The 25,304-nt window shown below is 43.1% G+C and overlaps 1 protein-coding gene across 4 annotated transcripts in view; it reads right to left on the bottom strand.

Annotated features, from left to right (window-relative positions):
- Window positions 1–520: 520 nt before the first annotated feature.
- The window catches only part of ADGRE1 (adhesion G protein-coupled receptor E1), a 47,350-nt gene continuing 22,566 nt past the window's right edge, over window positions 521–25,304 (bottom strand). Inside the window, exons 9-21 of one of the 4 annotated variants that reach the window (XM_082734071.1) lie at window positions 24,722–24,810; window positions 23,235–23,318; window positions 18,211–18,388; window positions 16,779–16,898; window positions 15,455–15,660; window positions 14,840–15,010; window positions 13,160–13,354; window positions 11,664–11,899; window positions 8,687–8,753; window positions 6,146–6,237; window positions 2,985–3,153; window positions 2,767–2,871; window positions 521–984 (exon numbers count right to left, since the gene is read on the bottom strand). In XM_082734071.1, the coding sequence (XP_082590197.1) occupies window positions 979–984; window positions 2,767–2,871; window positions 2,985–3,153; window positions 6,146–6,237; window positions 8,687–8,753; window positions 11,664–11,899; window positions 13,160–13,354; window positions 14,840–15,010; window positions 15,455–15,660; window positions 16,779–16,898; window positions 18,211–18,388; window positions 23,235–23,318; window positions 24,722–24,810 (1,718 nt within the window). In that variant the 3' untranslated portion in view covers window positions 521–978. The remainder of the gene's footprint in view (window positions 985–2,766; window positions 2,872–2,984; window positions 3,154–6,145; window positions 6,238–8,686; window positions 8,754–11,663; window positions 11,900–13,159; window positions 13,355–14,839; window positions 15,011–15,454; window positions 15,661–16,778; window positions 16,899–18,210; window positions 18,389–23,234; window positions 23,319–24,721; window positions 24,811–25,304) is intronic. The other 3 variants (XR_014312618.1, XM_082734072.1, XR_014312617.1) reach the window with 3 other exon arrangements.

Consider the following 25,304-nt stretch of genomic DNA (forward strand, 5'->3'; position numbering starts at 1 on the left):
AAGCACAGAGGATATCTTTATTTTAAAGTTTCATCTCCCTCTACTCTCCCTGGCAATCAAGATTTCATGCAGGATGGAGGGCTAGGTGGGATGGTGATAACTTTGTGAGCAGTGTGAACCTTAGCCAAGTCCTAAGAGAGTTTCTGGAAGGAAGAGATGTTGTTTCCCTGAAAGGTCCCAGGAAACCAAAACACTTTCCAAAGGGTGTAGTCGTCAAGCATTGCCAGTCTCCATGAAATGCTGGGATTCTGCTCCATCCAGCACTCCTACTCACCCACATAACTGTTTTTTCATTATTATTATTTTTAATTTGTCAGAGAGAGAGAGAGAGCACAAGCAAGCAGAGTGGCAGGCAGAGGCAGAGAGAGAAGAAGGCTCCCTGCTGAGCAAGGAGCCCAATGCGTGACTTGATCCCAGGACCCCGGGATCATGACCTGAGCCAGAGGCAGCCGCATAACCAACTGAGCCATCCAGGCGTCCCCCACATAACTTTTTTTTTTAAGTGTTTGCACAAAAAAAGTCCATTTTTTATTTTTATTCATCCCCTAGGGCCATCATTACTATTTTACTGACCATTTCTTTAAAAGCAAGAGGAGACTTTGTCAAAGAGTAAGTCAGTCAGTCATACGACAAATCACTTATTGAGGGCTGCTCTGTGTCAGGCTCACGAGAGGTGCTGGAAAGGCATGCTTGTGGCCATGCACCAACAAACTTAGGAGAAACCAAAATGGCAGCCAGGTAAGCTTGGTATTGCCATTGCAGTGGGATCTGTTACTTCCACAAAATTCTAGAAACTCAAAGAGCAGAACACGGAAGATGAACTGATCATCTGGGACAAAAGTTCTTGTTTTCCAGAGCATTCTGGGGCTGGAAGATCCTGCTTCTGTGCCTTAAGCTGTGCCTTTCAGAGTAGGCTCCTGTAGGCACCTGCTTTCCTCAAATGTTGCTTCATGGCATATTTGAAAGTAAGAAAGAACTTTATCCCTGTAAGAGAGAAATCAGAATTAGAACCAACAGGATTATTACAAATGAGATTCCATGGATCTTATAAATACAGAGAGAGAAATACATCAACAAACACCAGAAAGATAAACACTAAAATGTTAACAGTGATGGTCTCTAGTGAGCAGTGTGTTTGTCTGTAGTGCCACAGGCACTAATGGCAAACGTGAAAGCTGTTCTCAACTTCTTCACTGAGGATAGCATCCACTCTAGAAGCAAAAAAGCCAAATACTTGTTTGTCAAATTCCTTTGTAACAATGTGTCATCACATGATACAGTTCTGAAAAACTAAGTGAATAGGAAATCCACTGAGGGGTTTCTGGGAAAGCTTTTGTTTCCTGGGAAAGGGAGAAAGCTTCACCACTTCTGCACCATCCCTCTTGCCTTCAACATGGTTGTGATGTCAGGAGCTATGGCAGCCATCTCGCAACCATGAAAACTGAAAAGTAGGGAAAACCTACATCCTTTACAACATTCCTGAGCAACAGAACCAATAGCAGCAACAGCTAACTCTGAGCTTCTATTCTTGCAGGAAAAAAAGAAGGAGAAGAATTTCCTATTTAATTAAACCACTGAATCTTAGTTACTTGTGTTTGGAATAAATCAGTGAAAGTATAAAAAATCCTAATCAGGGATAGAGGAGCCATTGTGTAGAGCAAAGTTTTACAACTCTGCAAATTTTATTTATTTAATTTTTGTTCATTCATTTATTTTTTTTTAATTTAAGTATGATGAGTACTGGGTGTTATTCTCAACTAATGAATCTGTTAAACATTATATCAAACCTAATTATGTACTATAGCTTGGCTAACTGAATTTAAATACAACTCTGTAAATTTTGAATAGAGATGATAGCAATGCAAAATTATGTGGAATGTGGTGGAAAAAAATGTTTTGCCTCCATTTGCACATTTGTTTCAATGTCTGTGAAACTAAATATGTTTAGTATAATTCATGTAATTCATATGTTAATATATATTTAATTCATGTTAAATACATAATATGAAATTTTATGTATTATATATAATTATGTACTAATTATATAACTTTATAATTATATATATATAATTCTAATATCTATATATCTATATCTATCTATCTATCTATATATAAAATTATCAACAAGAGAACCTGGCAGATGTTTTAACTGGCTCAGAAAAGAATGCAAAGTATAGACATGTGTATATATTACATAATACATATATAATATATACTATATATCATATATAGAACATTACATGATTTGTATATAATGTATGCAATATATAAGATATCTATGATACATGTTACACAATATATTGTATATATTACATAATATATGTATCTGTTCTGCACATTCTCTTTTGAGCCAGGTTAACATTCACCTCACTCCCTCACTGATTAATGAGTAGAATAAAATATTTAATGTATGCTCACATTCTATCTGAGTGAGTCATGATTCTATCTTGTTTAGCTCACACTTGTTTAGCTCATACTAAGGGGCAAAGCTGGGATTTAGCCCAGGAAGCCTGGCTCCCGAACCCCAACTCTTGAACACAACACTTTAGCAAATGTGCTAATATACATGGACACATTTAGCTCACAGAACCAATTGCAGCAACAGCTAACTCTGAGCTTCTATTCTTGCAGGAAAAAAAGAAGGAGAAGAAGAAGAATTTCTTATTTAATTAAACCACTGAATCTTAGTGCGCAGTGGCATCTGGTGTTGCTAAGAAGCAGTGTTTCCATCTGAACAGAACCCACATAAAACACACTGTCTCTCACCGTTTTAGAAGTGGAGGGAATAGAAGACAGTAATATCCCTGAGCTCTGGGTCTCAGAGCTGGGTTTGATCTTCTTGGTAATCAATCTCCTGTATTCTTCCCGTACCTGGAGGGAAAAACACATCACAAGAAGATGAATTATTCCCAGATGCAGGGATGTGAGCGGACACAGGCATGTTCCCCCGAAGACTGGGGCTGGGAAGGGCAAATGCTGTGCACCTGGCGGTTGAGCAGACAGTGAATGATGAAGATGAAGGCCCCCTGCAGGCTGTTGATGATAGTGAAGAGGTAGGCCATGATACTCGCCATGGGTCCAATCTGGAAGAGGCCTAACACCCAGGAGCACCCCAAGATGAAGAGCTGGGCAAAGGCCTTGAGTGTCAGTAACCTAGGGGAGAAGATTTGGAGACAGTAAAGCTCTGGGCAGTGGCTGTTGTCCTCAGGAACTGTGCCCCCACCACTCACCCACCACCCGGGTGGAAATAAAGGTGCAGTGGCGTCTCCAAGCCTAGAATCAGGGAAATTGAGCCCCACTGGCACTTAAAAGGCAGTTGGCCTACAGATACACATGCCACAAGGACGTGTGGACACATATATTTAATGTAATGGTGTTGATAGTGATGAAAATGCTCAAAGATCAAGAACTGAGCACATGCTAAATGAACGGTGATGTCGTAGGATGAAATACAAGGACGCTTTTTTCTAATTGAAGAAAAACTTGCATAATATAAAACTCACCATTTTATCCACTCAAAGTGCGCAATTCAGTGGCACTTAGCATGCTCCCGATGCTGGGCAAACATCATCCCCAGCCACTTCTAAGACATTTTTATCACCCCAAAAAGAAACCCTACACCTATGAAGGATTCGTTTCCCCATCCCCTTCCCCAACTAAAACAACCCCAGGATCCATCTACTTGAGAGGAGATAAACAATATTCGGCCCATCCATACCCTGGGATATTACGCAGCCTTAAGAGGGAATGAAATTCTGATATCAGCTATAATGCGGATGAACTCGGAAGACATTATGTCAGTGAGAGAAGCCAGTCACAGAAGGACACGGAGTATATGATTCCATTTATAGGAAATGTTCAGAATTAGGCACATCTATAGAGACTGAAACCTAAGCCAATTCACAGATGCAGTGGAACGCCAAAGTGGAGATAAATGTGCCTTAAGAACTGATTTTCAGTACTCTTGCTTTCAAAAAAAATAAATAAAAGCAAATAATAAAAACACTTTTACAATTTTATTTATTTATTTGACACAGAGAGAGAGATCACAAGTAGGCAGAGAGGCAGGCAGAAGGAGAGGGGAGGCAGGCTCCCCACCAAGCAGAGAGCCTGATGCAGGTCTTGATCCCAGGACCCTAGGATCATGACCCGAGCTGAAGGCAAAGGCTTTAACCCACTGAGCCACCCAGGTGCTCCAATAAAAACATTTTTTGAAGATTTTATTTTTAAGTAATCTCTACACCCACATGGGGGTCTAATTCACAGCCCTGAGATCAAGAGCTGCCTGCTCTACTGATTGAGCCAGACCAAGTTGCCCCTTAAAATCATTTTTTAAAATGAGATGAGAATGACCATATACTATAGGGGTAAAGGTACCGGCTCTGGGTACCTGTGGAAACTGCCTCAGTTTCCTCAAATTGATATAGGGACAATAATGCAATTCCTACAGGGTGATATTACTTATTCTATAGATTAAATGAGATAACAAAATGCTAAGAGTGCTTACAGTAGTGTCTGACACAAAAACATTTTTGTTAGTTGTTTTTAGCCATAAGTATTCATATGAAATCAGATACCTATTATGTGGAAAAATCCCGAAGCTCAGAATATGTATAGTATCTAATTATTTATGTAATAGAAGGAGAGTGTGTATAGAATATCCTGGAAGGAAGCCCAATTCATGTGATAATGGTTGCTTAAGGTGGGAAAGATCTGGGGAACTGGGGGTCAGAGAAGAGAGAAGGAATTGCTTTCCATGTGTTCCCCTTTTCACTGCTTGATTTTTCTTAGCATTGCATGTATTAACTTTGTTTTATAATTTTTGCATCAACTTTTTGAAAAAATTATTTTCTAAAAATTTTTTTCTAAAAATGTTTTTCCAAAAGTTTTTCTTAAAGATTATTTAAGATAGATGAGGGATTAGATACTGATAGGAAAATAAGCAAAGGACATCATATGGTTCCTGACAATAAAACCTAGACAATGTCTGACTTTGGTAGGTTCTTAAGATGAAGATTAGTTGAGGGGCGCCTGGGTGGCTCAATCAGTTAAGTGGCTGCCTTTGGCTCAGGTCATGATCTTAGGGTGCTGAGATGGAGCCTCTCTCATCAGACTCCCTGCTCAGGGAAACTGCTTCTCCCTCCCCCTCAGCCCCTCTCCCCACTGCTTTGTGCCCTCTCTCTCAAATAAATAAATAAAATCTTTCTTTTAAAAAAAAGATTAGTTGAGTGATGAAGTTAAGAAACACAAATGGCCTATAAAAGTATGAAAATGTCCCACATCTGTAAGATAAAATAACATATACAAAACTAACATAATATGATAGACTTTTTCACCTATTAAATCAGCAAAAAGTCTCAACAAAAATGATACATTCTGGTGTTGGCAAAGCTGTAGGTAAACAAGCACTCTTGCAAATGGAAACAAATTTTCTGGAAAACAATTTGCAATATTGAAAGTGTGACGATCCAGCCCGCCATCTGACTGAGGCAGTTTTATGCCTACTGTTATGATCCAACAACCACCGACGTGGAAAAGGATCTATCTACAAGGGTGTTCAAAACTGCATTGTTTATAATACCCCCAACTCGCCCCAAGAAATCAGAAACAACATGAATGTTCCATGAATAAGGCAAGATTTAAGTAAGCTGTGCTGCATTCTTACAATGAAATGTTTTACCAAAAAAAAGATACTGTCAAAGAATGTCTAGTTAAATTGAAAAATATTCATGACATAATTAAGAGAAAGAAAAATCATTACAAATATAAAGTAGATGGCAAGATTCTGTTTTTGCAAATATGCACATATCATTGTGCACAGTAGATGAGTTAGAAAATATATTAATAGTTTCAACATAGGAAACCCTCTTCTTGGTAATTGTGTTACTGTTTCATAAGCCAGATGAAGTGGGCAATGTTAGCATCCCTAGTGTACAGATAAGGAGACAGTTTTAGAGAGGTTATGTAACTTGCCTAAGGTCACACCGCTTACAAGTGGCAGACCTGGCATTTGAGACCTCAAATCTAGATGCTGTGCTCTTCTGTCCTGTGCACAGGACCAGGCACATGAAAGGTACTCAGTGAATGTTTGTGGGGGAAGATGAGGGAGATTGGAAAAGGAGAGAAAAGAAAGGAGGTTCTGTACCTGGTGTCTTTGAGTGTTGAGACTTCAGCATTGACACTGGAAAGCTTCTGCCTCAGGACACATAGCGTCCAAGTCAGGAGGATGGAATTGATCTACAAAGTCAAGCAGAAAGGACTAAGAGATTGGGTATACAAATGGACAATGGCCAGACCACCTCCCTGCGAAAGACTCATAGTCTGCAGTAAACACTCCAGGAAGCAGTTGACCCTAAACAACCAGCTCTTAATTGGTAACTGACAGCCTCCCTAATTTATGCCCTCACTTCCAATTTAGAACCAAAAGGAGAAAGCCAAAATGCTCCCCTAAGCATTCACAGAAGATGCCCTGCTTTGAGTTAGCTTGGCTTTAGGGTCCCAAAGCCTACAGCCTCTGCTCGGGGCACACCTGAAGCCTTCCCTTTTTTATCCCTATAAAACTTTCCCACTCCTCTGCCTGCTTTTGAATCTCTGCAAAGTGCAAGTGATGGTGACTGACTCCCTCACTATAGCAATAAATAGCCTTTGCTGGTTCTCATCTGGGTGATCACCACTAAGTTTCACTGTATGCATATGGAAAGTGAGAATCAAGATTGGTGCCCTGCCTCAGTTGAATTGTTGAAGACCTAACCCCCAAGACCTCAGAACGTGATCTTATTTGGGGTTAGGGTCTTTACCAGAGGTGAACAAATTAAAATGAGTCATAGGTTGGGCCCTAGTCCCACATGACCTTATAACACAGGGAAATTTGGACACAGATACAGTCAAGCACAGAGAGAGGACCAACTTCTACAAGCCAAGAAACTCCTGAGGTTACCAGTCTTCTTGCATAGAAAACTGGAATGGATCCTTCCCTTGAGCCTTCAGAGAGGACATGGCCCTGATGACCTCTTGATTTTATACTTCTGGCCTCCAGAGCTGTGAGACAATACAATTCTGTTGTTCTAAGCCACTTTGTTTGTGATGCTTTGTTATGGTAGACCTAGGAAACTAATACGTACCCACCCCACCCCACCCCCCAGGTCTTACAGAAGTCAGAGCAAAACCCATCTGGAGGAATACAGTCTCAAGAATTCCCAAGATTTAGATCAGTGGGATAGGAGCTCACAATGAACAATTATAAGTGACACAAGGAAAAAAGCCACCATGAGTGAGAGTCAGAAGAAACATCAACTTGTAGGACTGCTGTATCTGGGTTGGAGGTAAGAAGGCAAGAAGATGGTGGATAACACCCCTAGGTTCCCAGAGAGTAGAACAGTGGGTGCTAGGGCTGGGGAGTGGACAGGGGAAGATGTTGGTCCACAGTTACACAAGGTGAATAAGTTCTAGAAATCTTATATATAGTGTGGTGACTACAGTTAACTATAGTGTATTGTGTACTTGAAATTTACTAAAAGGGCAGATCTTAGCATCCCAGTGTTCATAGCAACAATGTCCACAATAGCCAAACTATAGAAATAGCTGAGATGCCCTTCAACAGATGAATGTATAAAGATATGGTCCATATACACAATGGAATATAACTGAGCCATAATAAAGGATGAATACCCAACTTTTGTATCAACATGAATGGGACTGGAGGAGATTATGCTGAGTGAAATAAATCAAGCAGAGAAAGTCAATTATCATATGGTTTCACTTACTTATGGAACGTAAGGAATAACATAAAGGGCATTAGGAGAAGGAAGGGAAAAATGAAGTGGGGGAAATCAGAGGGGAAGACGAGCCATGAGAGACTGTGGACTCTGAAAAACAAACTGAAGGTTTTAGAAGGGCGGGGGTGGAGGGTGGGTTGGCTTCATGATGGGTGTTAAGGAGGTCACGCATTGCATGGAGCACTGGGTGTTATACATAAACAATAAATCTTGGAATACTATATCAAAAATTAATGACATATTGTATGATGACTAAGATAACATAATAAAAATAAAATAAAATAATAATAATAATAATAAAGAAAAAGAAAAATGACAAAAGGACAGATCTTAAGCGATCTTACCACAAAAAAAAAAGAAAGAAAAACAGTAACTATGTGAGGTGATAGATATGTTCATTAGCTTGATTGTGATTATTTCATGATGTATATATATATAAGTCAAAACATCAAGTTTCACATCTTAAATATATACAATTTTTATTTGTCAGTTACACCACAATAAAGCTGGGGGGAAAAAACAGCTCTAGGCTTTCCTTTGCTTTCAACCCTCAGTTTTCTTCTCCTCCCTGATCATCAAATACTCTTAATTTCTTTCTCCCTTTTTTTTTTCTCATTCAATGTCTAACCTCAGAAGGCATCAACAGACTCATTCTCACCGAAACACAAAGGACAGATAAGATTATCTAAGGATCTATCCCCTCCAGGGGATTTGCATGTTGGCAGAGAAAAAAAAAATCGCAAGTCAAAGAAATTACACTCTAATTTGGAAATCTCAAGAACCAGGGATCAGAAGGGAGAATGTTTGAGAAAAATAAGTGACCTCAGTTATGCAAATTCCACTAGCACTCCCTGATCTCTGGGTCTCCTTATTCCTGCACCAAAAGATACGGTGTCAAGCGATTTTCTTACCATGATGATGGCACAGACTGGCCCCAGGAAACTCCAGATGAACCCTTGGTCTGTATTCAGCCAGCAGCTATGGAAAGAAAGAGCAGTCAGTGCTTGTCTCAGTCTTGACCCTACAGTTACTCCTACCCCAGCAAATGCACTAATGGAGGAGAGTATAGAGAGATGGCCCTGAGATGAAAATTCTCATGACGTGGCAGGTTACAGTTCAGTTTTCTTTGGGACACAGCAAGTCTTCTTTCAGACTTTCCTCCTGGGTAAATATCCCTGAAGTATTCACTAGGTGCCACGAGTAGAGCTCATCTTCAATTCATAATCTTTGTGTAACCTCTTCCGCCCTATTCAGACCTCTTCACTGGTACACCTGCTCCTTCAAATCTCAGCTCAGATGTCATCTCCTTTGAAAAGCCACTTCTGACCATCACTATTCCTGGTCCATCTCTGGCAGGGCTTGCTGGTTTCTTTCTTTTCTTTTTTAAAGATTTTGTTTATTTATTTGACACAGAGAGAGAGAAGAGAGAGAGAGAGAGTGATCACAAGTAGGCAGGCAGAGAAAGGGGTGGGGAAGCAGGCTCCCTGCTGAGCAGAGAACCCAATGCAGGGCTCCATCCCAGGACCCTAAGCCGAAAGCAGAGTCTTAACCCACTGAGCCGCCCAGGAGCCCCTGGACTTTGGACTTTTGTTCATCTCTGAATACCCAGCCCTGAGTGCAAGTCCTGGCATGGATGAGACATTCTATGATTATTTCTTAAAAGTAATGGAGGGAAGGTCGGGGGGTGGGGAATGGAGAGAGAGAAGGAAGAGAGAATTCAGTGCCTCTTTGCAGCATGTCTCTGGTAATTTGTTGTTTTCACCATTTCACAACCATTCCACCGTGTTCAGGAACAGCACCCCAATATTCCTTTAGCAAAAGTGTGCCCCCCTCTCTACACAAGAGAAGGAAAATAATCAAGTTTGGCCAACCAGGCATTCTCTCCCTGGAACATGAGTCTCCAAGTAGTAGTAATAAAAAGGTGTAAAATGCACAGAAGATGCTGTCCCTGTTCTTTCAGTAAATTTACTTCAGTAAATACCGGCCAACTTCCTTATCAGTTTCTGCATCTCTGGCTGGAGGCATCAGATTGAAAGCTCTGAGAATTAGCTATCTGGGAGCAGCCCTCAACCAATGGCTGCTGGGAGGGAGCTGGTCAACAAGTATGCCCCCTGGGTGAGGTATCAGAGGTGCATGCCCTACATAGTTTCCCAGAGGTGCCCACTGGGCTGGAGCCATTACCTGCAACCACACCTGCTCAGAAATGCACTGTGTTTCTCCTTCTCTTCCCCATGCCTAGTGCTTCTTCTGAAGGTCACCTCAAATCCTTGTCAGTACTCCTCTCTTCCAAAACTTTCTGTGGTTCTTACCACCTGGAAGGTATTTTCCAAATTCCATGCCCCTCCCCCAGTTTCCCCTTCTCTCAGCCCAATCCATCCATTCTCCAAACACACCTTGAGCTCTCCCTTGGGAAGCTATTGCCTTCATCTCTGTTGCACCCCCTTTCCTCTTTGCCTGTGTACATTTCAGTGGAGCTTTCAAGACTCATCCAAATACCACCTCCTTCAGGAAGCCTTGCATGAACTTTCCAACTCCCATGTATTATCATCCTTCCCTTGTCTGTCAGTGCTTCTATTACCAACACCAACATCGGACACTTCATCATGGTGGCCTTACATTGTCACTTCCATCTCCTGATAAGTCAAATCCGAATTCAGTTTGGACACTTCCTAGCTTCCTAGCTAACTGTGCTGAGCCTCATTTCCTCTGAAGCTACTACCATTCATTAATCGGTTACTTTAGGTACTACCAGGTGCACAGGTTGTACACTGCAAAAATCCAGGGGACACTCTTCACACTGTACACAATGGAGACTCAGTCCTCGCACATAAGATTTCGGTTGAGAAGTACCAGAGGTAATACATATTTGTAAAGCTTGCAGGATTTAGGTTTGGTGAGTCCCCACTAACTATGGATTCCTTTCCATCCCATCTTATCTCATGACCTCATCTGAAATATAAACCATTAGTAGTAGGCAAGGGGGAAACCTGGATATTCAGTTCCCTCACCAAAATAAAGGGGGGAGGGGAATCAGATGGGGAGAAGAACCATGAAAGACCATAGACTACGGGAAACAAACAGGGTTTTAGAGGGAAAGGGGTTGGGGGAGATGGGCAAGCCATCTTGGGGCTTGATGATCTTGGGGGGTGATGTGTATTAAGGAGGGTATGTATTGCACGGAGCACTGGGTGGATGTATGCAAACAATGAATCATGGAACATGACATCAAAAACTAATGCGTTACTGTTTGGTGACTAACAAAACATAATAAAAAATAAGCAAATATCATAAAAATAAATAAATGATACCCCCAACACACTACCTAAAATCCTTTCATATGAACCATGTGATAAACAAACCCTGCTTTAAAACGGACCATTGTGATGATGATGATGATGATGATGATGGTGATGGCATGTATAATGCTTTACACCGTGCCAGACACTGTTCTAAATGTTTTGCAGATAATATCTCATTTAACCTTCACAACACTATGATGTAGGCATTGCTGTCAGCCCCTATTGTATGGATGAGGAAATGGAAATGGTATGAAAGAGGTTAAATGACTTGCCCAAGGTAGCACAGCTAAAAGGTGGTAGAGCAAGGATTCAAACCCAAGCAGGCTGGCTCCAGAAACCGTGATTTTAAAGTTCATTGTTTATACCACCACCATTTATCTTTGTTATAATGCAAATAGGACTCCTAGATTTGTGTAGTGTATAACCTGTGCTACTGTACATGGCAGGCCTGAGACTGACAAAACATAAAGAGCTCAATAAATGGTAGACTCAATTACCACGACTGTTATAGCTCTTCTTGGTGTTCCTGTAAATATCACCATGAACCATAGCAGTAGGCTCCTCAGGGAGAGAGAAGGAGATCACTTACCGATTATGCATCCCATAACCTTGTGGTTGCACACTGGCAGAGACAGCCACCACCACCACTGGGAGCCCATAGCCAAAGGCACAGAGGTACCATATCTTGATGTTACGAGAGCTGAAGTAATTCACCACTTTCAGGTTCCTGACCATAAGGAAGAGCATCACAGCCTCCACTAGCATCCAGAAGAAGCAGGCCAGAAAAAGGTAGTGCAGGAAGCCTGCAATGATGGCACAGCCCATCTGGAGAGGAGAAGCATGCACATTCAGGATCATTTCGCCCTCCCCCACCACCCAAGAAGCAGATCCAGACAACAGTGGGGGTACACTTTGATTGGAGTTCCCCAATCACAGCCCATTCTTCCACAAACCTTTATAGAGATATTCTTCCCTGCAGGTGCTATCATCCCTTTGGTTGGGGGACCCATTGTCCTGGTTTGCCTGGGACTAGTTTTTCCCAGGACATGCGACTTTCAGTGTTAAAACTGGGAGAGTTTTGAGAAGGGATAGTTGATCACCCTACCTCAGAGGATGTATGAAGATATTGAGTGTGGGGGTGAGGAAAGCATAGCCATTGGACTGGCTGTCTAATATCTCGTGGGCACATGGTCACATCTATTTCTATATTTTCTATGGCCGTTTTCACTAAAACAGCAAAGTTAAGTGGTTACAACAGAGACCCTAGGATCTGCAAAGCCAAAAATATTTATATCTGCTTCTTTGCAGAAAGCGTTTGCTCACTCCTGGTCAAATGGTGGGAGTGACATGTACTACTAGCATTGAGGTCTGGGAAGCTAAACATTCCACAATGAGAGTTGATTCCACATAAAGAAACATAAAGAAAGATCACTTCAGGAAAAATGTCACTAGTGCTCCTTCTGTAAAAATCCTGAGAGGCTACCATGTTCCTGTTATAGTTATAGGGAGTAGATTGGCCAAAGTTCTTGCTCATTGTCTAGTTCAGGGGTATAGATGCACAACAAGTAAAACAACTAATAATCATAATGATTTCAAATAAATGCTCAGAAAGAAAGCAAAATAGACTGATAAGGGATAGAGTTTCTCAGCTGTAACATTGTTGATATTTGTAACATTATTGTCAGGTTATTTTCTGTCTTGGGAACTGTTCTGTGTCTTGTAAGGTGCTTGGCAGCATACTTAGTCTCCATTGGGTGCCAGCAACTCCCCTACCAATACTGTTTCTAGATATCACCGAGTGTCCTCTAGGGGGCGGAATCCTCAAAAATAAGAACCGATGGTTTAAACGGTAATGGGGGGACCACCACAGTATATAAGATGACCATGGAAATGATTTTAAACTGAAACCTATCACAGGAAGGAGTCCACCAGGTGAAGAGCTGGGAACAAGTATCATCAAAGGAGGGCATAGCACATACAAAGGTCCTGAGGTGGGAACTAGCATAGAGGTTGTTGGGTGGATGAGCAGGGGCAGATGTGGACATGGTGAGGCTGAGTGAGGACACAGTCTAAGGGATGTGAGACCTGGTTGTCAGTCTTGTCTACACCGGTGATGAAGAGAGTCTTGGCCAAGAAGAGGCAGATGCAGAGGTGCAGGTGGAGGTAGGTGTTGTGGTTGCGAATGGCACGGCACAGTAGGAAGGTGGCGATGGCAAAGACGAGACACACCAGGGAGATGATTATCCCCACGTGGCTAATGAGGTACAAGGAGAACTCCATCTGTCAGGAAGGAGATACAGTACTCAGAGAGGGACTGACATTCCTCCAGGCAGAAAAAAAAAGAATTATCCAGACTCCTGACTGGGGCAGAAAGAGCTCAGGGAACTTTTCTCCCTTTGACACTCAGAGTGAACCAGATATTGTCTATCATCATGCTTTGAAATCCATCAGCACCCATCCCCTTGCCTCCCCCTCCCCTGTCCTGTGCCCCACCTCATGTCGTAGGAGAGCAGGATGCCTATAAACTACATTTCTCAGAATCTTCTGGGGCTAGGGTCCTGGATGTCATTTAGGTTCTCCAATGAGAGGTATGCACAGAAGTTTTGGAAGGCAGAATGGAGGCAGATACCAGCTTTCTTTCTGCAGGGAGAAGTGATGGCTGGGCTCCACATTCCAGCTGTCCCTTCTTTGATTGCACGGATATGGAGTGATCTGACAGGAGCAATTTCTGACCTCTGGATTGCAGCTGCAGAAGGGTGATCTTGAAGCCAACCCCCAACTGGCAGGCCCTGACCTCAATTCCTCCATCCCTTCTCATGATTTTGTGAGCATCCCATTCCCTGCTCGAAATACCTAGAGTGGTTACTGTTTCCTGCCCTGATCCAAGATGCTACACAGGCGTTCGGAGATGCCCCAACTTCTGGGAGTGGAAATGGCAAGCGGAGTCCTTCCCCTATTCACAATTAATCTTAAATTTTTGAGTTCCTTCTGTGACAAGTCAATATCTCACCAGCTACTCTCTTATGATTTTGCGATGTGGTGGCTAAGAGAACAGACTACAGTTCTGCCAGTTCCTAGTTTTATGAGCTTGGGCAAGACACTTAACTGCTCCGTGCCTCTGTTTCCTCATCAGTTAAAAGAGGATGCAAACAGTAACCCTTTAGGGTTGTTGCAGGAGGATTCAATGAAAATACTTGAAGTGCTCACAGCTGTGCAGGAAATGCACTGCATGTTCTCTATGTCTTTCCACTGAATCTACCCACTCACCAAGGCTCACTTCACATCCCATTCCCTCCCTGACTACTTGCTGGCTCTCACCAACACACTTCTGAATTCCCATAGCACTACTTCTCGTACCATATACATGGTTTTGTGGAAAGAGACATCTGGAGCTAGACTTAGCCGGGTTCGAGGCTTGTCTCGAGTTTCCTAAGCAGGGGGGCTATGGAGCCTCAACCCCCAACCTGTAAAAGGACTTGAAAACACTTAACTTAAAATAAAGGGTCCAACACAGTAGGCGCTCTGTAAATGGGATCTGTGATTATAATTGTCCCAGCATCTGCTTAGGATTACTTCTCATTTTATAAGTGCATGTCACAGCTTCCCAGCCAGGCCCTGAATTCCCCAAGGGCAGAGCTATTGCACACCCCATCTGTCACTCTTGACTCCCACAACATCCAAAGCCATGAGAGATGCACAATGGATATTTACTCAATATTTTCCCCTTGGGTTTGGGGAGCCAGAAGACAGAGAATCAGTACTGACCGTGAGCTCCCCAGAAGCCATGATGATGGCCAGGTTCATCATTCGATTACAGCTGCAGACAGTATGTGTCTTGGAAGCTTCAAGGACCACACAGCCAGAGGACATCCACCTACCACCCTCCAAGTTGGTGTCCCAGGAAACACAGATAGGTCTCTCAAATTCCTGCTTCGGCTGAAAATGGAAAGGCTCTGGTCACCTGAGATGCTCTTTCAAAAGGATTCAAGAGTAATTTGGGGCAAGAAGATGCAGGTGTGTGTTTGGGAGGGAAACAAAGTATCTCTGTGTGCAAGGAGGGAGGGAAAGTTCTCAGATATCAGCTCTGCTTCTAGCACTGACTGGGTCATAGCTCATGTGAATAACGCTCCTCTAAATGTTCCTGCGTGAACATCACTTAATCTGAGCCCAATCTTGCACAATGATGGATGGAAGAATAACACATAGAAATAGGGAAGCCCTCTCCTCGGGAGGTAGATTTGGGGGGTCGGCTTGAGTTGCAAGAAACTGTAGGAGCTTGCCGCCTTCATGGGTCCCTATCAGAAAAGAAAGTTGAGCCCACTGGGGGATGGGACATTCTCCATAGGTAGATGGGGGTTCAGCAGGAACCTCTTCACAAACCTCAATGTTCTCCAGCATGTAAATGACTGGGTCAGAGAAGCCATCTTTCTTCTCCCCAGTCATGATGCCCTGTACAATGCGAGAATTCATCTTCATCTTCAACTTGCTCTGGAAGTTGGCCAAAGGGGTCTGAGGGTCTTGGAAGAAGCTCTCGTCTAAAAAAGACTCCATGCCCAAAAAGGAGACAAAAGCCACCCCAGTGGGCCCTGTGATTCCCACAAAGGCAAAAAAAAAAAAAAAAAAAATCATTTGCTCAGTAGTGATTATAGATGATGCAACACACACACACACACACTTTAATATCCCACGCACTCTGTACCCCACTCGCCCTCTCTGAGGATGGCAACCCCAGCACAACCAGTGGACTTCAAGATTGGTGACCCTCATGGGAACCATTAAAAAAAAAAATCCCGAGCTGCTCTCACCTGGAGAAATGTTGGCTACATTTAAAAATAAATTTAAATTTGTATTTTTAAGAGACAGTCAAACTGAGCTGTGGAAACAAGTTTGCCTCCAACTTTTATGGTTATTCTGGCTTCCTCTCTTAGGTAGGCTTCCCCTTTCAACATTGGTGGTCTTCAGGGATGTCCCAGGCCTGCTCCCTGAGCCCTCCAGACTGCAGATGGGTAAGGGAGTGGCCAACAGCAGTCCACAGGCTAATCTGGCCATTGCCTCTCTTGTGTAAGTAAAAATGTGGCTACAACATGGCCACGCCCATCCATGCATGAACACCTTTGCACCTTGAGGGACTGTATTACCCTCAATACCTAAAAAAATCTACCAACCCACCCTCTACAGGACAAGTTTGCCAATCCCTGATACAGACCGGCACTGTCCGTCGGCTATACAACATGAATCGCCCAGGTAATTTAAAGTTTTCTAGTAGCTACAATTTTTAGAAAAGCCAGAAAGAAGTAAAAATTAATTTTAACGATATAGTAACTCAATACATGCAAATAATGATCATTTCAACATATAAGCAATATAAAAAATACGAATGAGATTTTTCTATCCTTCGTTTTGTTTTGTATCAAGCCTTTGGAATCTGGTGTGTAGTTTGACGCTCACAGCCTGGCCACATTTCAAGTGCTGGCTGACAAAAGGGGCTGCTTAACTGGACAGTGAAGGTCTTGGCGCCCCATTATTGTGAGGGGATCTATTTATTTAACATCTGACTTCCTCAGCTGATGGAAAACTCCCTGAGGACAGGGCCCTCACCTCACTGAGCCCTTCACCAGTCTGGGCACCTGCCAGTTGGCTGACGGATGTGTGCCGACGGACTACACCACACCCACCCGCCTTGATTCTCGGTCCAAGTCAGTACCTGTGGAGTCAGTCTCTTCGATGATGGAACATGCAATCTCCATCTCGTCCCCTTTGGCTTTCAAGTGAAAAGTCATGTTCTCTTCAGTGCATCCTTCCTTGATAATTTTGCTTTCAATTTCTAAAAGGAAATTGAAGTGAAAGGAACGTGAAGTGAAAGGAAATTGCGGTGAAGCATTTGCCTTCAGCTCAGGTCACGATCCCAGCATCCTGGGATCAAACCCAGCATTGGGCTCCCTGCTCAGTGGGGAGCCTGCTTCTCCCTCGGCCTGCTGTTCCCTCTGCTTGCGCGTGTGCTCCCTCTCTCTCCCCCCAACCTCTCTCTCTGACAAATAAGTAAGTAAAAATCTTTAAAAGTAGATAAAAGGAGATAGGGAGACTTTGCCTGAGATCACTCAGAACGGGAGTCCTGGATTTGATTTCTGTCCAAAAAAGTTATGTATACCTCATTGCAAATAACGAATAAAAAGGCCGGTTCATCACTGGGACGTCTTGAGTCCCCGTCCCCGAGGAGTGACAGGAGGATGAGAGCCCCAGACAACTAAGAATCCCAGCGGGAGCTGTGGGAGCGAGATCTCACTCCAGGGAGGGGTGCATCAGGGAAAGATGGGGTTGAAGTCAACAGTGATGGCAAGCAACGGTCACGACCTTCTAGCTACTCTGCATGTAGACAAGTTTTCTGAAACCAAAGGGAAGAGGAAGGGGCTGGGGCAAACCCAGCAGACTGGACCAGGGCTCTTCCACTCGCCAGCTGCGCCAGACGGAACAGTGACTTAAATTCCCCTCTGAGCCACAGCTCCCTCACCTGTGGCACGACCATAACTACGGGGTCTTCATGAAAACAAAACAGGTGAGGAAACCGGAGGTGTCCTTTTAAAATATAAGCCAGATCATGCCATGCCTGTTTTCAGACTCTCCAATTCTGTGCCCTGCCTCCAATCTTCCTTCAGAAGATATCCTGAGTCCCTACATTAGTCTGCGAAATGCACCTCTCCCCTCCGTTTCTGACCCCTTCTGCAGGCTCTGTGATTCTCTACTTCACTTTGGCCACGCTGGCCTCTCCACTGTTCCTGGCCTCTCCATGGTTCCCTCCCCCTGCAAGCTAGCAAGGTCCCTCCCACGCCTGACTCCCTTGAGCCAACTTAGCCCGGCCATAGCACTTTCCCCATCTCATCTACTGGCTGCATTTACTGTGGGACTCAGACGGTTGTCGAACAGAGAACACCCTCCAAACCCTATCTGGCTACAATCTCAACTCAGTGTCAGCCACTCCGTAAATGGGAGATGTTGTTCATATCCTTGGACTGGCTCTTCTGTGACTTCAGAGGTTTGAAACCACTGGGGAAATGGGATATGGGAAAGTGGTGGAGAATTGCATCGCCCAGGGCCCCCCACTCCAAGCCAGCGCCCAGGGGGGAACCTTGCCCTGTTACCTAGGTGTTCAGCCCGAACAGTCTGACTGACATTGGCCGAGGGGTTCAGGAAAGCTGCCAGCGTGCTGCTTTTCACACTCTCCAGGACCACAGTGGCCAGAGCAGAGGTCTCTTCTTTGGTGAAGTTGGACCATGTGGACGTTTGCTTGAGCACAGAGGAAAGGCTCTCAGCTGTATTCTGCAAGGAAAGGTGTTTGCATGCTGTGCGCGCTCTCCCTCTGCCCAGACCCCTGGAACAGCGGCTGTTCCCTCTCCCTCCCCCGTCCTCTCTCTCCCTTCCACTCTCTCCTGCCTTTCTCTCTTCCTCCCTCTCCCTCTTTCCCTCTCTCTGGCCTCTCTCTTTCCCTTCTCTCTCTCCTCAAGAGAGTGTGTGACAGTCTAGACCAATGAAGAATTAAAAAGGCATCTACTCAGCTTCTTTTTCCTGATCCCAAAGGCCTCCTTGGGATGCAAAGTGGTGTAGCCTTTATGTTTGTTTTTTTTTTTTAAGATCTTATTTATTTATTTGACAGGGAGAGAGACAGCTAGAGAGGGAACACAGCAGGGGGAGCAGCAGGAAATGAGGGAGAAAAAGGCTCCCCACTGAGCAGGGAGCCCAGCATGGGACTTGATCCCAGGACTCCGGGATCATGACCTGAGCTGAAGGCAGATGCTCAACCGACTGAGCCACCTGGGTGTCCTGGCGTGGCCTTTAAATGAGCACCTGGAATAACATCACGTGCACATAGCTCTGACCCAGCGATTTCTCCTCCTGGAAATTCCAGAAATGCTTAAAAATTGTGTGTGTGTGTGTATACACACATATACACACACATTGTATATATACACATTGTATATATACACATATACACATTGTATATATAGTATGTGTGTATATATATACTGAAATACATTGTATATATATATACATACACTGAAATACATTGTATATATATACATATATACATAAAAATTATATATATAATGTATATAGAATCTCATTTCACTGAGAAAAAAGTACTTTCATTAAAATGGTTATACGTATGATATTATTGTTTCTGGCACATAGACATAAAAAGTAATCAATACTATAAGTCAGGTATTGTGTCTTACACATGTTAATATTAGGAAGATATCTGTGAAGTAGAGACTATTGTGTCCATTTTTGGATGGGGAGACAGGACACACATCTAGGAGGTGGCAGAACTAAGACTTGAACCTTGGCAGGCTGGTATCAGAGGCTGAATCCTTCTAGTAGGTGTTCACTGAATGGCTTCAGTGTGTGTGTGTGTGTGTGTGTGTGTGTGGCATTCACAGAGTGGAAGGATATGGAAAGATACACATCCAAATGTTAACCACTGGATGGTCCTCCATCGATTATGTCTATGATCAATATTCCTCCATTGATTATGTCTAGGGAGGAATAAAGGAAGGAATAGCAATAACAATATTAATATTCATGTTGATACGATTCCGTTTACTGATTGTCAGTAAGTGGACTTCTACAATGTGACTCTGGCCCCAACAAAACAAAAATATGAAAAGGACTCATGACTTAATATATACAAAGAAGAAATTAATTGACTCCAGACAGATGGGAAGGAAATTAGCTGAAATCCTGGTAGGAATACCAATTTCTATCTATCCAAACTGGACAATAAAAACATGAAAAGAGGGGCATCTGGGTGGCTCTGTCAGTTAAGGATCCAACTCTTGATATCGGCTCAGGTCACAATCTCAGGGTCGTGGGGTCCACCCCTGCACTGGGCTCCACACTCAGTAGGGAGTCTGCTTGAGATTCTCTCTGTCTGTCTCCCTTGACCATCCCCCTCTCTTTCTCCCTCTCTCTCTCTCTCTCTCACACAATCTCTAAAATTAATAAATAAATCTTTTTTAAAAACATGAAAAGAACTTCAGTAAAAACTGGATGATGGTACAACTTGAGAGTTGTTCTTTCTGGAGAAACAGGACGCGCTGAGTTCTGTAACCGTATCCCAGTTGCAAGGCATGAGTGTAAGGATCCTCCCCACCAACGCAGAGAAAAATCTCAGGTAGAATCATCCTGCAAAAATGTGGTCCTCAATGGACCTTGGGGAGGGTATGTGCTATCGTGAGCGCTGTGAATTGTGTAAACCTGGAGATTCACAGACCTGTACTCCTGGGGCTAATAATACATTATATGATAATAAAATATTTTTTAAAATCTTATAAATAAAAAGTTCTTGTGGGCGTTGAATCCGTTTAAAAAAAAATGCGGTCCTCAATTCTGTGGCTGAGGAAACCTCATTAAACTCCCTTTGAAATGTGAGATCTATTCTTAGCTGGGAACGCTGTTTTATTTCCTTGGGGAGGTAAAAAAAAAAAAAAAAATCGGTAGGCAAACTTAGACTCCACGGGGTTAACACTCTTGTGTTCACTTTAGAAAGTTTTGTGATCTTTGGCATTCTGGAAAACTTTTTTTTTTTAAGGTTTTATTTATTTATTTGACAGACAAAGATCACAAGCAGATGGAGAGGCAGGCAGAGAGACAGAGAAGGAAGCAGGCTCCCTGCCAAGCAGAGAGCCCAATGGGGGATTCAATCCCAGGACCCTGAGATCATGACCTGAGCTGAAGACAGAGGCTTAATCCACTGAGCCACCCAGGTGCCCCTGGAAAACGGTTTTGAAAGGGTTTGGAACAATTCAACACGTTAGAGAAGCTAACTGATTAACCACATGATTTCACTGCCCAAAGCGATTAGATGTGTGATAAATGTGTATTCAATATGAACACTGTAAGAGAACACAGCTGTTGATAAATGGTTTTGAACATTTAAAAAATCTGAATTAGTACATTTATACATTTGATTTATGTATTTATGTATTTGATACACTGGATATATGAAAGCATATAACTTTGCCTTTTAGGTTAGTAAATCTTTCTCATTAGGTATTTGAAATTTGGAGGGAAATAAGACTATTCGTAAGCATAGTATAAAATGAAGGGAACAGGGGCACCTGGGTGGCTCAGTGGGTTAAAGCCTCTGTCTTCAGCTCAGGTCATGATCCCAGGGTCCTGGGATTGAGCCCCACATTGGGCTCTCTGCTCAGTGGGGAGCCTGCTTCCCCCTCTCCCTCTGCCTGCCTCTCTGCCTTCTTGTGATCTCTCTCTGTCAAATAAATAAATAAGATCTTTAAAAAATAAATAAAATGGAGGGAACCTAAGTAAATTTGTAAAAAATGATTCATCTATGGAAATTTAATCTGAAAACCCTATGAATGAATGTACACTTGATGAATAAATATGTTTTACCAATAAATCAATAATTTATTATTAATTAATTTAAATAGTTTATTATTATTTAAAATTTAAAATCAAATTACAAATGCAAGTATTATTCTGATTTTGGTACAAAACCAACCAAATTTATTGATAAACTAACAACAGCTTTGAGTCCAACCTGAAGTCTTAAAAAAAAACTAGGTTTTAAAACCTACCATTGTAATGGCCAAGTAATCCCATCTCTAGGTATTTACCCCGGAGAAATGAAAAATCAGGGACACACACTGCCTCCACCGGACAGACACACAGACATGCAAACTGTGTGTGAATGTTTACAGCTGCTCTCCTGATTATTGCCCAAAGCTGAGGTGGGGTCAGGGGAAAGAGGAGATGTTGGTCTCGTGGAAACAGCTCAGATGTCCTTCCCAGATGAATGGATAAACCATGGTACCTCCAAAAAGCAGGCTAGTAGTTGGCCATAAAAAGAAATGAAGCACCCATGTGTGCTTCACTGGGCATGAACCTTGAAAATGGTACACTTAGAGTTAGAAGCCAGACACAAAAGACCACATCTTGTAGGACTCCTTTTTTACAACATACCCAGAATAGGTACGTCTACCAAGTCAGAACCAGACTGGTGGTTGCCAGGGGCTGGGGGAGGGAGGGATGAGGACCAGCTAGTTTGGGGGTACGAGCTTCCTTTTGGAAGGATGGAGGTGGTGGTTACACAATGCTGTGACTATAGATGATGTCACAAACAGTTATACAAAAATAAGAATTGGGAAAAAAAAAGAATTGGAACTATTGATCAAAACCTTGATGAACCTCAAAGGCATTATGCTGAGTGATAGAAGCCACATCCTGGGGCACCTGGGTGGTTCGGAAAATGAGACGCCTGCCTTCAGCTCAGGTCATGGTCCAGGGGCCTGGAATCAAGCCTCACCGGGGCCTCCCTGCTCAGTGGGGAGCCTGCTTCTCCCTCTCCCTCCGCTTCTCCCTCTCCCTCCGCTTCTCCCTCTCCCTCCGCTTCTTCCTCTCCTTCTGGTTCTCTCCCCTGCTCATGCTCTCTCTCTCTCTTTCTCTCTCCCTCCCCAAATAAATAAAGAAAAAAAGAAAGAAAGAAAGAGGGAGGGAGAGAGACAGAAAGAAAGAAAGTAAGAAAGAAAGAGGGAGGAAGGGGCCACACTCCGTATGATTCCATTTATATACAATTCCATTTATATAGACAAGACTCTCATGACAGAGATTTACTGGGGCTGGTGGTGGAGGAAGGATCTGACAATAAAGGGGAAGCCCCTGGGGTGCCTGGGTGACTCAGTGGCTGTCTCCTGCTCAGGTCATGATCCCAGGGTCCTAGGATCTAGCCGCTTTGGGCTTCCTGCTCAGCAGGAAACCTGCTTCTCCCTCTCCCACTCCGCCTGCGTGCATTCCCTCTCTTGCTGTGTGTGTGTCTCTCTCTCTGTCAAATAAATAAATAAAAATAAAATCTAAAAAAAAAAAAAAAAAAGAAAGGGCAGGGGAAGCCCCAGGGAGAGTTTGGGAAGGAAAAGGAACTGAAGGAACTGCTCCATATTCTGATGGTGGTGGTGATTACACAGATCCATTTACGTAATAAAACTGGACAGAGAAGGGCAACCTGACTGCATGCTACATTTTAAAACCTTATAACTGTAATAAATTACAGGATAACTTGGCCCATTAATTATAAAGAGGACTTTCTGTACCCCATGTGTCCCCTAAGATGTCTGAAGCTCAAACCTGATTACGAAGACTTTCTTGTTACCTTCAGAGAGACCTCGGCTGTCCTGTTTTCGCAGGCATCGTCCAGAACACTGAAGGCGGCATTCATTAATGTGCAGAAGGAACCCTGGGCCCCAGAGGAAGAGCACGAGTGAGCACTGACCCGTCGATGCCCCAGCATGCGAAGCACCCACTGGCCACCCAGTCCACCATAAGGGTGGTCCTAAACTCCTAAGGTGTCAGGAGGCTCTAGAATTCTCAGGAAAACAGAAACTCACCATTTGAGCAGAATTGGAGCCACGGAAGCTTTCTCTTCAATGAATAAGAATAAAAGAAACAAATGCAAAGAAACAGCAAAACTACTTGGGGGGGGGGTCAAAGATGGGAGAATGTATGGAAAAAAAAAAATCCAGTGGTCCAAATCGATTATGATTCAGCCACAAAGAGGAATAAAGCATTGACACCTGCTACAATGTGGATGAGCCTTGGAAAAATCATACTCAGTGAGAGAAGCCATGCACACACCAAAAACCATGTACTGTATGATTACATTTGTATGAAATATGCAGAATAGAACAATGGATGGACACAGAGAGCATATCCGTGTCTACCAGGGGCCAGTTCCTCCAGGGGGCACTGGAGGACAATGTTGTTAGGGATACAGTTTCCTTTGAGGGGATGAAAATGTTTGAGGGCTAGAAGTGATGATTGCACACCATTGTAGTATATTAATTGCACTGCAACAAAATTTATGATGTACTCTATGCTGGCTAGATGAACACATAAAATTTTTTTTAAATAAAAAATAAAGTGTTAGAATGGTGACGTTTTAGGTGCATCTCACCACACTCTTTTCAAAAAACAACAGCAATGGTCCCAAGTGCATGGGAGTTCCCAAGCTAATTTACAAGCTCGTCTTGAAAATTGTGACATCAATTCCTTAAAATGCTCGTGGAGGCTCGAGTTTCTGAAACAACTTTGTTGGAGAATCAGGACATCCAAATTCCTCTTTGCCTGGCCCAGGGGCTGTGCATCACCCCCCTGACATCTTAACCACACAGCACCAGTACCCTCACTGGTAATGAGACTCCAACATCCTTTCTTCTTTTAGTGAAGGAACTCCCAAGTTTTAGATAGGCCAATGTCCTCCCTTCTCAGCTTTCCTTGAAGCCAGATATAAACAGAAGTGATACTGGGTTATACTGTTAAAGAGAAGAACTATGCCTGCCCACCAGCTGGAATGCAGATGTGATGGCAGGGGCTGGGGCAGCCATCTTGGGCCACAGAGTGGGAGGCTTGTATTGATGATGGCAGAGCATTTAAGGAGCCATCCCATCAACTCTCCACAGCTGACACTCAGATTGTTTACAAGGAAAGAAATAAACTGTTATACAATTTAGGTCACCATTATTTTGGCCTTTGTTAAAACTGAGAAACAACATCCCACCTGAGTGGCTTCTAGGTACCTCCTAGGAACTTCTAGAAGTTCTTTTAGGAAACTCAAGAGCTAGGAACCTTAAAAATACTTACATGTTCAGGCTCCACTGCTGCTCCCACTTGGCAGAGCTGGACTTGTTGATTGTTGGGTATCACATCTTCTTTACACTTGAAGGGGATCCCTAGGAAGAAAACAAAAGCAAACAAGTTAAAACTCAACCACAGCACGCTATGATTAAAATACAAGTCTGATTTAATGATCCTCTGCTTCAAATCCATCCATTACCAGATTATATGACAGCCACACATTGAAACATCAGGGACACTGAAAAGCAGGAGACTGAGTGGAAAGAGCAGGTTGGCAAAGACCACCCAGTGCATGAGGCCATTTTTTATAATACTGCAAAGCAAACAAAACTAAGGGACATATTGTTGAGAAGTACATACATGGGAGGCATTTTTTTTCAAGTAGGGGAATTATAAACACAAATTTCCAAGTAGTCCCTTCTGGGAGGACTAAGGGAGCTCTAATGGGGGAAGGAGCATGTGGAAAACACAATGGCACTGATGATATTCTAGCTTTCATGTTGGCGAGGACCTTGAATGTATTCCTTTTACTATTATACTTCATTGCCTCCAGGTAAGATGCCTCTATTTTTAATGTACCAAGTCATGC

Source organism: Mustela nivalis, assembly GCF_964662115.1.
Source record: "Mustela nivalis genome assembly, chromosome: 1".
NCBI classification, from domain to species: domain Eukaryota; kingdom Metazoa; phylum Chordata; class Mammalia; order Carnivora; family Mustelidae; genus Mustela; species Mustela nivalis.